Source organism: Tupaia chinensis, unplaced genomic scaffold (genome assembly GCF_000334495.1).
Source record: "Tupaia chinensis unplaced genomic scaffold, TupChi_1.0 Scaffold000627_1, whole genome shotgun sequence".
Lineage (NCBI taxonomy): Eukaryota > Metazoa > Chordata > Mammalia > Scandentia > Tupaiidae > Tupaia > Tupaia belangeri.
The window spans coordinates 549763-567671 of record NW_006160147.1 but is presented as its reverse complement, the minus strand read 5'-3'; the positions used below and the strand labels follow the sequence as shown (position 1 = coordinate 567671).

The 17909-nt window shown below is 54.4% G+C and overlaps 1 protein-coding gene across 1 annotated transcript in view; it reads right to left on the bottom strand.

The window, feature by feature from the left end:
* LGR6 (leucine rich repeat containing G protein-coupled receptor 6) overlaps window positions 1-17909 on the bottom strand; it is a 135763-nt gene that overhangs the window by 95585 nt on the left and 22269 nt on the right. The window contains exons 3-4 of the mRNA XM_006159347.2: window positions 3471-3542; window positions 637-708 (exon numbers count right to left, since the gene is read on the bottom strand). Coding sequence (XP_006159409.1) covers window positions 637-708; window positions 3471-3542 — 144 coding nt within the window. The remainder of the gene's footprint in view (window positions 1-636; window positions 709-3470; window positions 3543-17909) is intronic.

Genomic DNA, 17909 nt, shown 5'->3' with positions numbered 1-17909 from the left:
GGGGGAATAACGTGGGGCCTCCCTGACTCTCACCGCCCCTTGCTCCAGAGGAAGGGTGGAAGGGGCTGGGAGGGAGCAGTCCAAGGACAGGGGAGGAGAACAGCAGCAGCAAGACTGGAAACTCAGAGCTGGAGGCCCAGAGACGGCTGAAGAAAACCCATCGGAGTCCCTTGTCCCCAGAAACCTAAAGCTCATGGGTATGGGGGCAGGGCCACCTCTAGCCCACAAACAACTCTGAGCAAATTAGAGAAAGGTATTTCTTTCAGAACGGATGAAAACCCAAGCCAGGGCAGCTCAGGGGAAGCACTTGGGTCTGTAACTGAACTCAGCCCAGCAAAGCCCTCTGATCGCTACTCAGATGACAAAGCAAACAAACACTCAGATGCTTGACTTCCCTGGGGGGTGGGGGGGTGGAGGGGGCTGCCATACATGTTGGGTACAATGAAATGTCGTGTGCAAATGGTAAAGTTTGTTACCAACAGGGGAAAGCAAAGAAGTAGAAATAACTGAAATGAGAAGTAAAGATAAGGACGTTCTGAGCAACCCAGGAGTAAACCAACACAAGTTGCCAAACTTTGATTTGGACCACAGTTCTCCGCGTCACAGCTCTCTGTGAGGAGGAACGCTGGTACTTACAGGATTTTCAGGCTGTAGAGACCAGAGAATGCTTGCCCCGGAATGTGCGAGAGATGGTTCCCAGAGAGACGCCTGGAATTCAGAGACGGGGGTCAGTGATGTAGGAGGTAGCCCAAGGAGGGGGTGAGACCATTAGTCAGGTTTGGGGATAGGAGAGGGTAGCATGGGAGCTCTAACTGCATTTATTGAGATCTACAATGTGGAACGCGTGCCTCTTCTCAAGTCTCATCGTGGCCCTGTGAGGTGTCTATTATCATACCCAAATATCAGATGAAACAGGCTGAGAGAGGTCGGATCACCTTCTCCAGGAGTTGCAACCAGTCAATGACAGAGCATGGTGTTGTCACCCCTATCAGGCTGGCTCCAAGGCGCCTAGCTACTCCCCTGGGCCACGTCCTCTTCTGTGCCAGCTGGGGTTACCCGGGCCTCCCTTGGACCACTGAACTGCATTGGATGGCATCAGCAGTGGAAAGGTGAGGTGTGGGGGTGTATCTGTTTCTCCCTGTACCCCAACTACACAGTAAACTCCACTAATCCTGGAGGGTCAAGAAGCAGAATGTTAGACTCAGTCAACACTCTGATCTGACCAAGCAAGGTCACACCTGTCAGAGGGTGATTACCCACTCTAAACCATTGCTGGTTTTGGCTTTTTGTTCTTTTATACATGAGGGACCTGACAGGTACTAGGAGCAAATGCAGCAAAATATACTTCACGCAGTATTTAATACTGAAAACGGCCCACGCAGGGCTTAATTGTGGGTGATTCAGAAGACACTTCTGGATCTAGAGTCCCTGGGGACATCGTGATGAGCGTCGGCTGCTACCGAGAGGCTCACAGACAGAGAGACTGGGCTGATACAGCTCGGACACTCCTTACGAAAAATCTCTCTCCTGGACCTGGTGGCTTGAAACTTACACCAGGCATGTGTGTGTGCATGCCCCAAATCCCAAGAGGACACTAAAGAAAGGATTGCAGTGTGGTCATCCCTGCTCGGGAGTGATTTCTCGCTTTCCCTCTCTCTGACTCTGTCTCTCTCCGGTAAGCACATATGCCCTATGGCAAAAATCTTTTAAAAAAATACTAATAAAAGTCACTATTTGACATTTGTGGGGTTTTTTGTTTATTTGTTTTTGTTTTTGTTTTTGCTTTTGTTTTTGTTTTTTAAATGTGTGGGGAGACCTACCGATCATTGACATCTCCAAGCTTGGGTTCTATAGGTGGATGTTTGCTGTGAAAAGGTCTGTTAGGCGGGGCCTTTACAATTGGTCCAATCCCTTCAGGGGTGGAAGATGGAAGATCGACCTTACGTTCTCAGGTTGTGCACCATGTGCCACTGCCCTGAGCCCCTTGGGTCTTGATCTTGCTTTTCATTCCCCCCTGAGCTGTGTCACCTCCACCTTGGAAGGTCCCTCTGTTTACTTCCTTTGAAAACTCACTTCACACTTGTCCTCCAGGAAGGGTCCCCTGACCACTGGTCAGACCCACCTACCCTGACCACGGGCACCTGTGGACTCCTGCCACACAGCTCTCAGGCATCGCCAGAAGGCGGTGGGCATGTCCGCACCCCCAGCAAACACCCACCGACAGAACCTGAGCTTGGGGACCTCAGATATGCTGCCTTTCCAAGTGGTTTGTGTTGTTGCTGGTTTTGGCTTTTTGTTCTTTTATACACGAGGGACCTGACAGGTACTAGTTCTGGAAAACCCGGCATGGCCTTGGGAGTTTGATGGGACCCTAACTCCAGCAGAGCCAGGCTAACTGTACTCTGGGGGAGTACCATCTAGGGTTGCAGTGGGGAGAGGTAGAATTGGGAAGGTTTTTCAGGCCAGGAGCCCATAGTTTGCACAGTTTAAACTAACCTTTGTAGAGCCCCAAGGACCCATGGCACTGTAGAAATAAAAGCAGATTGGGATCGAGTGACCTGGCTTCCCAGAGGAGGCAAGCCGGGCACTCTGACTGAGGAGCATCACAAGCACTTAAGGCCAGACTCCACAACCCCAGGCTGGGAACGACCACCATGGGGAGGGAGGAGGCAGGGAGGAGTCTGTGGAGGAAGTGGACCTTGCAAGGGAAGGTCTGAGCAGTGGATCCTTTGGGCCATGGTGGTGGTGGTGGTGGGGTGTCACAGAGGCTCTTGAGCTGGTGAAATGCACCCTGAAGATATGCAGAGCGTAAGGAATGGGGAAGGAGATCTGCAGGTTAGGAGTCGTCCAGGACAGCAGCAGTGGGGCTAGAGAGCAAGGCTTTCCAGAGAAGGCTCTCCGGCACTTGGGGCATGGCTGGCAGCTGACGCAGGGGAGGACAGCAGCTCAAAGATGGTTGGGAACCAGCAGTTAGCATAATGGCTATGTCGCTAGACTCCCACGTAGTCAACCGCGGTTCGTGTCCCGAACCTGGTGGCTTAGATCTCACGCCGGGCACATGTGTGTGAGTGCCCAAGATCCCGAGAGGAGAATGGAGGAGAAGGGATTGCGGCATGACCATCCTCCCTGGGGGGGGGTGATTTCTCGCTTTCTGTCTTTATGTCTCGCTCTGTTTGGTAAGTGCACGTGCCCTATAGCAAAAACCTCTCCCCCCCCAAAAAAAAAAAGATGGTTCCTGGGGAGTCATTAAGAGGAGTTGATTTCAGAGAGGAATGAAAGCAAGGTTTTAGACTTCCTGTACCACTGCCCCCTGGAGTCACATCTGGGGCAGGTGCCACCTGAATCCCCTGCTACCAAGGTCAGCCTTTGCTTGCCACGCCCCCTTCTTTCCACTCAGTTCTACCCTACCAGGTCTTCCAGCTACTGGTAGGACCAGAGCCCCACCTCCCAGCCCTCATAGATCCACTCACAGCTCCTCCAAGAAGCGCAGGTGGTGGAAGAGGCCAGGCTGCAGTTCCGTGAGGTTGTTCATGCTGAGGTCTCTGCATGGAGAGAGAATGGGAAAGGGGCTGTGAGCTGCCCATTGACCCTATCCTGGACCGTCCAGCTCCACCCCCCACAGAGGACCCCAGGGATTGGCCCAGCACACCCCCCACCAGGCACTCTGGCATCAGCAGCTGCATTCTCTCCAAGGGTGAGCACTGCATGGGGAGTTGGGCCTCAGGCCATGTGCCTGCTCTTCCTATACGTTCTCCCATCCCCCTTCTCTTTTCCACCCTTCCTTTGCAGGACTCCCTGGAGACTGGCTGTGATTTAAACTATGAAGGAAACTGGTCTCCCAGTAAAGGGACGAGCTGGAGGAAAATTCATAGAATTTCAGAGCAGGAAAGGGTTCTCTAAAACTAAGGGGTCATCCACTGTTCTTATCAATGGGGAAACCAAGGCCCAGCGATCACTGCCATTCTGATCTGCAGAGCAGGCAGCCACCTTCACGTACTGGTGTGATCGTTCTGGGTCAGCCATGGGGATCCTCACTTTACTTAATTCTAGAGCCGATGTGGTCTCACCACCCTCGGGGGTCTCTGCCAAACTCTCCCCCTCCCTTAGTCCCCTTTACCTTTGCCCATAGACGACATGACCACTTCGTGACCTAGGAGATGCCTCCACTCCTGAGTGGAGGGATGTGGAGACCCTGGTCCCTCAGTGAGTTCACAGTCTAGATCACTCTAAGCCCCTTAGAATATCTGAGGGACCCTGTGGGTGGTTTCAGTGTCACTGTCACCCAAAAATACCCCTAGGAATAACAAGACGTTTCCTGCAGGCCCACTCTGTGCCGGGAGCTGGCTAAGCTTGGTCCAAGTGACGCCATTAACTCTCAAGACAATCCCACATCAGTCTCTGTCATCTGCATTCACACTTTTTAAGTGTATTTATTCCATGAGCAAGGAAGAGAGAACACCTCATCAGGGTCCTCACTTTGCAACCTGTGACACGCTTCACTTTGCAGGGCTGATGCACACAAGAAGTTCCAGGTTTCCTTCCGGAGACCTCCAGTTTATGCTTGAGGAAACGGAGTGAAGAGCAGTGAGCTTTGGAGTCAAAGGCCCTGAGATCAAATCTCTCCTCTACGGCTACCTATCGGACATGGGACTTTCGACCACCGTGACCCTCAGTTTCCTCATCCATAAAAATGGGACCAAGCTAGTAGGGTCCTTGTGATGATGACGTGAGCAGGGTTTGCAGACTGCTTAGTGAACAGCCCATACACTATCAGTACTTGCTCTCTTCTTTCCACCCTTCCCTGGGTGTCCCACAGGCAAGCATCCCAGCCCCATGGGCCTGGGGAGGTGGAGAGGGGTTAGTGCCCTCCTCTGTGGGTTGGGCTGGGCATGGGTGAGTGCTTTTCCCCTTCTCAGTCTGTACCTGGCTGAGCAGGGGTGTGTGAGAGGTCCTGTGTGCCTGACACATCTGGGTTCCATCCCATTGAACTCCTCACAGCTGCCTCTCGCCTGTGCCCGGCCCTCTGTGGGTACCGAGGTGGCCCGGAGCAGATCACCATGCTGGACTTGTCCCACTGCTGCTGCAGTCGCCTCCCTTCCCCAGGAATGCACTTTCCCCCTTTGCCTCCAGGAAAAGGGGTGCTTTCTATGTGTTCAGAAAGGCAGGCTAGGGTGCTCTGAAGCCCAGTTCCAATCTATAAAAAGTCTGTTTAGTCTCAAACGTTTTATCTTTGATAAAGTCTGGACTCTGCACTCCATGTTCTCTACGAGAGGAAGACGTTCTGTGCAGCGCAGAGCCCGGGAACTGGCAGGCCTTGGTGCTCAGCTGCAGCTCCTTCCTGCTCCCTCCCAGACAGAAGGGCCGTCCTGCCCCATGGAGAGGCAGGACCTCACAGAGGCTAGGGCTGGTGGTCTCCGAGCATGGTGGAGAGAAGCGGAACCCAGAGAGTTCATTGAAGATTTTTTTCTTTTTTTAAATCTCTTCTATCAGCAAGAGGCAGACAGATAAAGCCCCCAAAGGTCCCGATACTGCGGTCCACCATGGCCGCAGGCAGCCCTGGTCACAGGCACACGTGTGCCCGGAGTACTTGGGGAGATCCCTGGGAAGGTCACCGAACAGGTGACCCGCCTGTGGGATTCCTTCACAGAATGCCCTATTTTGCCACTCCACCATCTGGGCTCGTTCATGGATTTTTCTTCTTTTTTGACTATAGGGCACATGCGCTTGCCAGAGACAGAGAGACAGAGAGAGAAACTGAGAAATCAGCCCCCAGGGTGGGGAGAGGAAACCAGGCCACAATCCCCCCTCCTCCACATTCTCCTCAGGATCTTGGGCACACACACACACACACACACACACACACACACACACGGAGTGATTATCAAGCCACTGCATCCAGGACTCTGAGCACGCAGTCAGCCATGTGGGATCCAGCACCTTAATCCCCATGTCATGTGCTGACCTCGTCCATGGAATTCAAGCCATGGTTTGAAACTCAGGAGGTTTTCAGGCTGACCAGGTTGTAGCTGACCCGTGAGGATCAGGAGTGCACGGGACAGTGGCGATGCCCACAGGAGCCCAGGCTGCAAGACCTGGGTGTGACTGGATTCTTCTCCCTCAATTCCGGGGCCTGGCTCATCCTCAGCAAGGCGGGGAGGTGCGAGGTGCACAAAAACGATTACCTCTAAATATTTACCCTGTGCGTTTCTGGATGTGTCTCGGCAGGTACAGAGCGGGAGTTCAAGGAGCACTCAGGGCATGTGACTCAGGCCTCATCACTCAGCTGTCCCTCCAGGGGCCGCATGGCCAAGGCTCTGATGTAGCTCCATGCCCCCCCGCAACTGACTAGCGGCCTCATTGTTCTCCCCTGAGAGAAGGGGCCGTTACCACCCCCACCCCCACATCCTGCCCCAAGACACAAGGAGGCAGCTGCAGTGCAGTGCTGTAGAGAGGGTAGGGTGGGCAAGGGGGTGGATTTCAATGATTGGGGGTGGGGGGAGCCCCATTCAGGCCTGGCTGTCTCACAAAAGGAAAAGGGGTGAGGCTGGTGCCAGGGAAGGGGAAGGAAGAGGAATGCAGAGAGCTGGGAGAGGGAGGTGAAGTGGAGATTTCAAAGCCCAGATACTCTAAGCTGATGCCACAGGTCTGGGAACCTCGAGGGGCCTTGGCGGGAGGCACAGGCCCAGCAGTGGGCCCTGCGGTGGGGAGGCTGCGAGTGCACAGTGCAGGAGGGGCTCCACGGCGAGGGGCTCCCCGGGCAGAACCCCCGACCACACAGGCTGCCCTTCAGGTCCGACACTGGGCTGTGCTGAAGGCCAGCTGTGCAACCTGGTCTCCAGGGCACCCAGAGAACGCGGCTCAGACAGGTGGCCACGCCTGACCCGGGGGAGTATCCAGGCACCTGATGCACAGGGACATGGGGGGCCTGGTTGTGGCTGTGTCCAGCAGCTGCACACACGTGTATTTACAAAGAGCGGGGTCGCTTGTTTTGTGGAGTGTTGGGCATGCGAGTGTCACCTGTAAGGGCTGGAGTGTTAGACTGTTAAAGTCACCAATTTGGAGCCAGTAAGTGGCATAGTGGTTGTGATGCTGGGCTCCCACATGGCCAACAGTGGTTTGAGTCCTAGATTCGGTAGTGTGACAATCACTGTGGGCATGTGTGCCCAAAATCTCAGGAGGAGAATGGAGGAGAAGGGATTGCGGCTTGCTGCTCGGCCATCCCCCCTGGAATTTCTCACTTTCCCTCTCTTTTCTCTCTGGCAAGCACATGCACCCTATGGCAAAAACCTAAAGAAAAAGAAGAAAGAAAGAGAGAGAGAGAAAAGGAAAAGAAAGAAAGAAAAAGAGAAAGGAAGGAAGGAAGGAAGGAAGGAGGAAGGAAGGAAGGAAGACAGAAAGAAAAGAAAGAAAAGAAAGAAAGAAAGAAAGAAAGAAAGAAAGAAAGAAAGAAAGAAAGAAAGAAAGAGAAAGAAAGAAAGAGAAAGAAAAAGTCACCAGCTTTCTTGACGCATGCACCTATTAAAAAGAAACACCGGGAGGAACAGGGAGCTTCACCCACTCTCCCCCTCTGCAGCTTGGACAGCGTGGTTCCTTCTCAGCCGCAGGCCTCCCCTCTGGTCCACCCTGGATTCCAGGCAGGAAAAGATTGCCCAGCGATGCTCTTTCTGCTCTTTCGGGGGCTTACCTGTGGCTGAATTGGAACCTGATGTCTGCACTCAAACTCTGCTCCACCGCTACCATCCTACGATCACTACAAACATGCACACGTGCACATGCACGCGCACACACACACACACACACACACACACACATGCGCATGCGCACACACACACTACCGCTCTCCAGGACAAGTGGCCCGTGAAGTTGCACAAGCGCCCCCCACTCTGAAAGGCCCAGGCTTGATTTAATTCTCTGCCATTGCCTTTCTGAAATCCTTAAGTTTTTGGACAAGAGGCCACACATTTTCATTTTGCACTGGGCCCTGACAACTGCTGCTCTGGACTGAAGGGCAAGCAGTGGACAGGATGGGTCTCAGTCCCATTCTAAAGCCTTGGGGCTATGCTGCTGCCCAGCAGCCGTGATGGGTGGGGTGTCCCCAGGGCCCGGGACAGGAGGGAGTGGAGGGAAGAGAGGGGCAGCCTTGGGCATGGGGAGTGGAAGCTTCTGGCAGCAAGGTAGGAAAATGTTCTCAGAGCTTCGCCCTGTGAGGCACCAGACCACCCAAGGAAGCTGGGTGGGGTGGTGTTGCCATAGAGAAAGGGAGCAGGTCCGATTAGGAGGAGGATGTGGAACCCAGTGGCAGAGAGCAGCAAAACCAGAGGCTGGCTAGGCAGGGCAAGGTAACAGGAGACCCTCCCTGTGGCCATCTGGCTGATACCACAGGTCGGCTCTGTTACGAGACCATGAAGGCCGCAGCCCCTGAGTTCCGTGGAGTGGACCTGGCAGGCCTGGCCCACCCTCTCCCTGGAGAAGAAGTGAAGAGGCATTTTCTGCCTCTCTGCTTTGGGGTCAGGCTGCCCAACTCTACAGCCAGAAGGCCAACTATTGCATTTTAAGTTTGTTTTTCTTTTCTTTTTTTTTTTTTTTAGGAGAGTGAGACATAGCAAAAAAGACAAGCAATCAACAGGATCTCACACCGCCATCCTGTCCAGCCCTAACTCCGCCAGCAGGATCATGGGTGCAAGTCTTGCCTCTACAGGCAGAGGGCGAAGGCCCTGCAGTGGGGGAAGTGGGGGGGGGAGGGGATGCCTGCACAGCACAGGGAGGGGGAGGGGGTCCACAGGCAGAAACCCCAACTGCACAGGCTGACGATCACTACAAACATGCACACGTGCACATGCACGCGCACACACACACACACACACACACACACACATGCGCATGCGCACACACACACTACCGCTCTCCAGGACAAGTGGCCCGTGAAGTTGCACAAGCGCCCCCCACTCTGAAAGGCCCAGGCTTGATTTAATTCTCTGCCATTGCCTTTCTGAAATCCTTAAGTTTTTGGACAAGAGGCCACACATTTTCATTTTGCACTGGGCCCTGACAACTGCTGCTCTGGACTGAAGGGCAAGCAGTGGACAGGATGGGTCTCAGTCCCATTCTAAAGCCTTGGGGCTATGCTGCTGCCCAGCAGCCGTGATGGGTGGGGTGTCCCCAGGGCCCGGGACAGGAGGGAGTGGAGGGAAGAGAGGGGCAGCCTTGGGCATGGGGAGTGGAAGCTTCTGGCAGCAAGGTAGGAAAATGTTCTCAGAGCTTCGCCCTGTGAGGCACCAGACCACCCAAGGAAGCTGGGTGGGGTGGTGTTGCCATAGAGAAAGGGAGCAGGTCCGATTAGGAGGAGGATGTGGAACCCAGTGGCAGAGAGCAGCAAAACCAGAGGCTGGCTAGGCAGGGCAAGGTAACAGGAGACCCTCCCTGTGGCCATCTGGCTGATACCACAGGTCGGCTCTGTTACGAGACCATGAAGGCCGCAGCCCCTGAGTTCCGTGGAGTGGACCTGGCAGGCCTGGCCCACCCTCTCCCTGGAGAAGAAGTGAAGAGGCATTTTCTGCCTCTCTGCTTTGGGGTCAGGCTGCCCAACTCTACAGCCAGAAGGCCAACTATTGCATTTTAAGTTTGTTTTTCTTTTCTTTTTTTTTTTTTTTTAGGAGAGTGAGACATAGCAAAAAAGACAAGCAATCAACAGGATCTCACACCGCCATCCTGTCCAGCCCTAACTCCGCCAGCAGGATCATGGGTGCAAGTCTTGCCTCTACAGGCAGAGGGCGAAGGCCCTGCAGTGGGGGAAGTGGGGGGTGGAGGGGATGCCTGCACAGCACAGGGAGGGGGAGGGGGTCCACAGGCAGAAACTCCAACTGCACAGGCTGACCTGTCAGGTGCAACGCAGGGCTATGCTGAGGTTAGCTGTGCAACAGGCCTCTAGCAACCCAGAGAACACGACTCGGACATGTGACCACACCTGACCCACGGGAGTGACCGGGCACCAAACCCAGTCTTCTGTGTGGATCCAGCATTGCTCGAGCACAAGTCGCTGCTGTACCACTGAGCGGCCCTTTCTTTTTTTTATAAATTTGCTCTCTTGAGAGAGAAGGGAGAGACAGAGAGAGAGAAAGCAGCCCCCCAGGGAAGATGACCACACTGCAATCCCTTCTTCTCCATTCTCCTCTTGGGATTTTGGACATACACACACACACACACACACACACACACACACACACACACACATACACATACACACACCTGTGCCTGGTATGTTTTTCAAGCCGCTGGGTCTGGGATTCAAACAACACAGTTGGCCATGTGAGATCCAGTGCCTTAACCAGTACACCACCTGCGGGCCCCCGCCCCCTTTTTATTTTTAGTATATATATTTAAGGGGTATGCCTTGATCATCTGATACACATACACATCATGAAATCATTGCCGGAGTCCAGCAAATTAACATCTGCCACCTCACACAGTGTGTGTGTGTCGAAAGTACATAAGGTCTACCCTCAGGAAAGGCCAGGTAGGGCGGCTGGGAGATGAGCAGCCCTCCAGGTGCAGCGTGCCCATAGTCGGGGCCTCCCCAGGCAGGGCTGGCTGTCCTCTGTGTCCCTCAGAGCACTCGCCGTGAGTCAGCTCAGCTCCTGCCTTTGCTGTTTATAACCCCAGCACAGTGCCAATTAGCTGTGTGACCCTGGTCCCATCACTGCAGGCTCCAAGCCTTTTCCCCATCTGTAAAATGGGAATGATGATAGCATTCATTCGTTCACAGTGTGAAGTGCATGAGTTCACTGTAAAACACAGTGTTGAAGAAATAGCCTTACTATTGACAGTAGGATTATACTCATCTAATTGAATTATAGTTACGATTGCATAATGACACAGAGGCAATGAGCTTCTTTTTCTGGAGGATACAGGGGCTTCATCTCAGCTGTCCCTGTATCCTCCACTCCTAGTGGGGTGCTTGGAAAATAGGGGTATTCAATAACATCCAAGTGAATACACCCCAGACATTGATGGCTTCTGTTCTGTGACAGAGAGCCTTCACTCTAAGGACACTCCCTGCTGTCTGATCAGAATACCTCTCTCTGCTCCTGTGACAGCAATCCTCTGCAAAGAACCTACTCAGACCAGCCTTGGTGCACAGGCAACAGTGACTGAACTACAGCACAGGACGCCACACAGCAGACTGTGGGTTCAGATCCCAAGTCAGACTAGAGTATGCTGGGTGGGTGCAGGCACCCAAGAACCCAGTGAACTGGAGGGCAGAGGAAAGGGGATTATGGCTTGATGAGACCTTCTAAGGGCACCCCACCCTGTCATTGGCACACTTACATTCTCTACCATGAATACTGTGAATAAACTTTTTAAAAAAGAGCCCAGTCAGTGTCCAAGCACGGGTCCACGGACCATCAGTGAAGGCTGTGCTAGCAACGCTCACAGCTCTCCTGGTCTGGCAACTGCTGGAGAATGGAAGAGCGAGGTTCTCTACTGGAGGATCCCTCTGGCACCTGCAGTGGGCCATGGGGTTGCCCCTGGGCCTTCAATGCTCAGCTTCCGGTTCAGGCCCAGTGGGCGCCATGACACTCTTCCATGGCAGCCCTTCCCCACAGTCCAGGCGGGGCTGAGCACAGGTCCCACCATGTTGGAAGACAGATTAGGGTCAGCAGAGAGTAGGACAGCCAGTGCAGAAGGACTCCAGCATGGGGTCCCCACTCACTGAGAAGGGCCAGTAAACAGGCTGGCCAGGATGAACACTTGTGCACAGAGGACGGTGCTGAGTACCCCTATCGGCAAGGGGGCAGGTCATGGGCTAAAGAGACAAGCACAGAATATGGAGCTAGGGATCCTGGTTCAATCAGATGAAGGCCAGTGTGCCTTCCAGCCCTGAAGACCATTCCACTGCCTCCTGGCTGGCTGCCGTGTGCCCAGCACAATGCGAGGCATTGTAGGGACAGAGATGAAGCATGGACAGGGCTGGGCCCTGAGGGGTCCCCATTTCCTCATGAAGTACGAGAAACCCACGTCTGAGCTCTTCTTCGAGGTTCATGAATTGGCCCTCCAGCCACTCTCTAATTAGGTTATAGACTGTGGGGCAAGACTTCAGAGTACAATGGGACAGAAATGAGGGTGAGGTACACATGTATGAGACATGAGCTGCTCACAGAACCAAGGTCAGACCCGAAGGGACCCAGACAGCACCCCACATTACTTGGGGGGGCTCTGTTGACATCATGAGAATGGGCAATTCTTCATTGGGTGGGACTGTCCCATTCACTGTGAGCTTCTAGCACCCGTGGCCTCACTTATAAGTGCTTATAGCATTTCCCAGCACAGGGACCATCCAGAACGTCCATGCAGGCCAGCCAGTGGCGTGATGGATAAGGCAGCTGGATCCCACATGGCCCACTGTGTGGTTTGCATCCAGACCCAGCAACTTGAAAAACATGTCAGGCACATGTGGGTGTATGCCCAAAATCCTGACAGGAGGGAGAAGTGGAGAAGGGACCATGGCACGACTGTCCCCCACGGGAGTGCTTTTTCATTTACCCTCTCTGTCTTCCTTGGTCCCTCTCCAGAAAATGCATGGGGAAAAAAAAAAAACAAAAACAAAAAGCCAGACACAAAACAAATCACACCCCATGCATCACCAACAGCCCCTGCACGGTACACACTCTCATCTATCTACACTTCCTCTATTTACCCATTTGGAATCGGATCCAGAGAGGGACAGAGCTACCTAAGGCAATAGCAGAGTGGGTCTGACAACTCAGTCTCCTGAAACTCGGGCGACAGTCCTTCCACCACCAGCCTGACCCGGGGTCTCCCACACAGACTGGACGCAGCTTCCTCCAGCCACCTCATTCCCCAAGATGGAACGTCCTTATCAGAGAGGTCGTGGGCGCTGCTTCTCTCTCTTGAGATTCCAAACACACAGGTTGACACACAGTTCTCTTGGATTTGTGCAGTTTTCATATATTTCCAAACAAGGGAGGGTACTTCAACCAGGAAAAAGCGTCTCTAACTTCATACACACACAGCACAGCCCGTTCTCTTGGGCGCTGCACAAAGTCCTGTGTGAGAACAATGCTGTATTTTTACATAAAAGGGCTATTGCTTTATTTTGTCATTTCTTGGCTCCGTCGTTGGTAACAAGAATGTCTCCCAGCCTGCCTGGAGTGGCAGAAGGGCTTGTGATGGAGGAGACTGGGCGCAGGAGGGGGCACGGCCGGAGCGAAGCTGGAGGGCGGCGTGGGACTGATGCCTTGGAGTCAGTGGTTGCTAAGCAAAGGCCAGGTTTGTGCAGGTCAGTCTGAACCGCAGGGAGGGTGGAAACCCAAAGCTGTGCCTGAAGGTGACCCGGTTAATGCATGTGCAGAGAGGTGGAGGGAGGGGAGAGAGATGTTCCTAAAAGTCGGGTAAGGGAAAAGGCAGGATTTTTTTTTTCTTTTTGGAGCCCTGGGTTAAAAGACCACAGAATGTCACTGACTGCCATCATGATGTTCCATCTATAGGATGTGGATCACCTCGAACTCCAATGGCAATGAAAGGAGGCCAAGGAGGGGAGAAACGCTGAATGTAGGCAACCATGACTTGATGCCACGGGAACCAGCTTCAGGCCAGACCCTATGGCTCCAGCTCCCTGTGTTGGAAGGGGTTAATCTGACAGCTACAAGCATGCCTAGGTGTGGGTGCCTGGGCAGGCAGAGGAGGTAGACGCTGAGTTCAGAGGCTGATCCTGACTCTTGACACCATGGGGAAGATTTCCTTTGGGAGGGAGTCAAGGCCATGCCAGGTGGAGGGCACAGCTCAGGCTCTGCCCTGCAAAGCCACCAAGGTGGAGAGTCTGCAGAGCCCCTACACCCCCATCAAAGTGTGACAGCAAGTCAGGTGCAAAGGCTGCTTCTGCCCCCAGGCCATGACCTGTGACCCACAACCTTTGAGAGCTGTCCCCTGCCAGTACCCAGAGCCAGGCAATGCATCTCAAGAGCGAAGCATGGCACAGGGATTGCAAAATGCATGTGTGTTCCTTCTCCATGGCTCCTTTCCTCTTGCCAAGCCATGCCACCCACAGGCAGATAAATTAAAGGGCCCCAGGCATCCCAGACTCAGGGTCACAGTGCAACCTGAAGCATGAAGGGGCAGAGTCCTTCAGCAGCTGAGGCCATGGGGACTGCTCTGGGCCCCCCACCATCCCCTCTATAAGAGACAGCACAGACCCACACTGTCCAATGCAGTAGCCACTGCCCACATGGGACTAGTTAGAAGTTTTTAAGCTTTCTTTCTTTCTTTGTGAGAGATAGAAGGAGAAAAAGAGAGAGACAACCACCAGCCAGGCCATCACATCTCAGTCCCCTCCCAACTTCAGCCAGCCCAGATCGGGGGCATGTGGGCCATACGTCAGTGTGTACACAGAGGCCCTGCGGCATGAACCCAGGACCCTCCCAAGTGGGTCCCATAGTGTCGCTGGCCCTTGACTATGTCAAGCCTAAGTTCATCACAATTAGGGGCCAGCGGGTGGTATGGTGGTTAGGTTGCTGGACTTCTACACGGATGACTACAGTTCAAGATCTGGACCTGGCGACTTGCTTTCTTGCTTTCTCTCTGTCTCTCTCAGGTGAGCATACGTGCCCTATACCAAATTAAACGATAATAATAACAAAAATAAACTAAATTAAATAATTCTTTTAAAATCTCTATTTAAAAAAGTAAACAAATTCATCAAAATTAAATTAAAAATTCAGTTCCTCGTTGCCTTAGCCACATCTCAAGGCTCTATTGTCACATGGGGTGGCGGGCATAGCCCCCCGACCGTCAAGAATTTTCTGGTGGGCAGCAAAGGCGAGCATCGTGGCCAGGCCGACCTGGGCCTGGCTGCGACCAGCTCTGCCACTCAGTGGTCACTTAGCTTTGGTTACTTCGACTCTGCCTTTGTTCCCTCGGCTTTCAGTGCTCGGGCAGCGCTGAGCGCATGGTGGTAACCAAAACATGTTGTCTAAGAGTTTCACTCTCCTATTCTACCATTCAAGGCCCAGTGGGGGGCTTCCTCCTACAGGAAGCCTCCGACCTCCAGCCAGTCGTTTGATCATGCAGCTTTAGTTCAGTCAACAAACATTTATTGAACAGCTACTACACAACAGGCACTGTGCCAGGTGAGGAAGCCGCCAGTCCAATAACGTACACTCTGTTGTCAGAGAGCCTAGTCAAGCGGGGACCGTGACAAGACAGGGCACAGTTAAGGCCTGAGTGGCAAGGGCTGAGACGGAGACTTGAGTGTCACAGGATTTTCTCGGGCTAACCCCTGTGGCCTTCTGACCGATCTCTAGGATTCAGTCGCAAGGTCAGGCCTCAAGTACGAGAAGACGGAATTCACCTCCTCGTCTTAGATTGCTCAGTCCTGTGGCTGGTCTCCCGAGAGGGCTGGGAGATCCTTCACGGCTCCCACGTCTCTGCGTCACAGACACACACCAGACACACCAGCTGTAAGGTCCACTTTCTATACAGCGACGGAGAAGTAGGCACCCACATGTGGCCCTGGCCAGAGGGGCTGAAGACGTAAGACCGTGGGGGCAGGAGGGATACGTGAAAATGGCCATGGCAATGCATTTGAAGACTTGCCCACCTAATCCTGCCAAGCTCCAGGCTCTTCCAACCCACCAGCGTCTCTTTAAGTGTTTTAGACCATGAATGAGACAGACAGCGATGGCGGTGGGGAAGGGAGAACACGCATCCCCACCAGATCCCCAGGCATGACCCACCCTGGCCCCCCAGCTAGCTCCAAACATGGGCCTGGCGTACCCAGGGAAGTCTCTAGACCCCCAACCTGGCACCTTCCATTGGGAGTCAGCCTTGCAGAGTGTCACTTTTACCAGGGCGCCGGCTGCAGGGCCTCTAGCCCACATCTTTTCCAGCCCTTACCCTGCTCTCCCGCTCCCTGAAGAGCCCCATTTCTGTGTGTGGCGGTATGTGGCCGGAATTCCGTCTGCTCTACCAGACTGGAAGCCCTTTAGAGACAGGGACCACGACATCCCATTAGACCAGACCTCCTGAGGTGCTTCCCTCCTGGGAGACATCCCTGGGCTCCCAGCCAGGCACCCAGGAGGAGCTGGAAGAGCAAAGCAGTTGGGGGCGCAGGTGGCAGTTCTAGGAGCAGAGGCGGAGTGAGAAGGCAGTCATTTGTTTAGCTGAGGCTCCCTGTCCTGCTGCCTTTATGTGGGGATTAATAGGCAGGGTGTGTCTGGGGCAGGAAATTGGAGGACTGCCCCTCTATTCAGAGCCCTCCTCGCTCTTCCAGGTAGAAGCTTTCCCCTCATGTCAGGGCATCCCCCTTTCCCATCTGGGCTACTTAACTCACCGCCACCCACACACCACAGAGCAACACCCAAACAGCACCAGCCCCTGCCCCAGCCAGGGGTGGCATGGCGATGCCCAGCGGGGCGGTGTTCTACATTAACCTGGTGCCTGCCTCATCTGAAAGACCAAAGCGCAGAAGCTGGAGGTGCACAGCACATATGTGACAAGGGCCTCCTTCGCTGGGCGGGGCACAAGGGGCTAAGACTTCACTGACCCACTGTACCGACCAGGCTCAGCGCAATTAAGGTCCCTCTGACCTCAAAGTCCCAGGTAGTCATCCAGTGCCGCCCCTCTGCTGCTCGGGATCCCTCCCCTTGAATGTCCTCTGAAGTTTATTGAGTCCCTGGGTTCATTTGAATCCATCCTTGCACCAGGCCAGAGTGTGAGGTTTTATTCATTTCCATTTTGAATAAAGAACCAGACTCGGAAATACCGAGTTGCAACAGTTCGGTTCGGTCACACAACTAAGCAGCGGCAGAGGAACCCCCCAGGAGGAGCCCACACGGGTGGGTTCTTGAACCCCAGTTGCACGCACGTCCAGCTAGCCAAACTGCAGCTCGGTGTGAGCAGGGACCTGCCCTAAGGGGACCCGCCTCGCGCGCCCCCCTCCACGCTGCCCTGGGCCGCGCCCAGCCAGAGCGGCTGGCCTGGGGCAGAAAGGGCCCGGAAGTGGGAGGCGGCAGCAGCTCTAAAAACAATGCAGGGGGATTAAGCCCGGCCGGCCCCACCCGTGGCGTCCGCCTCTGGTCCCGCTCCCAGGGGCTGCAGAGGACCTGTGGAACTTTCCGGAGCTCGCGCCCCTCCCCCTAACCCACCTGGGCGCACCGCGCCCTGCTCACCCGGCCCCCAGACGAGTCCTGCCCCGCCCGCGCTGAGCGGCTCTCGTCCTCTGAGCGCCATCCAGCCCCGCAGGGCTCGAATGCCAGGGGCTGCGCGGATCCTCTCCTGTCCTGCCGCCTCCATCTGTCCTAGCCTCTGGATGGCTTCCCACCCACCTACCCTCTTCCCCAACCCCCTACCTGTTTGGCTTATGGGACTTGCAGAAAGACTAGGTCGGCAAGAAGTCCTTCCTGACATCTGGCCTCACTCCCTCGGCTGCAGTCAGGTGAACAGAGTTCCCTGCCTTGCTCAGGGTAGGGGTTGTGGCTCCAGAATCACAGGCTGGAGTTTGTGCCTGGGCCCTAACCCCAGTTCCTTGACACAAGGCTGGCTACTTTTCTTCTCCCTGCCTCAGTTTCTGCATCTATCAACGGTTACACAATAGTTTCTCCTAAGGGAATGGTTGCAAGCTTTAAGAGGAAGGGTCTGTGTGTGCAGGGGGTATCAGCTATGCCCACCGGGTGGCACGGCTGTCAGCACCCTCCCCTCCTGCACACCCCACCCCCACCAAGTCAGGGAGGAGCTGCCCTGTAAGTTAGGAGAGAGACCGCTGAGGAAGCTGGGGCAGGGGAGGGCGTTCTGGGTCAGCCCTGCCCTTAGGAGGCACCAGCTGCCGCCTCTCTTTGGTGCCTCCAAGTGAGTGCCACCTGCCTCGACCCGATCTTCTCTTCCTTTGATCTTCTGAT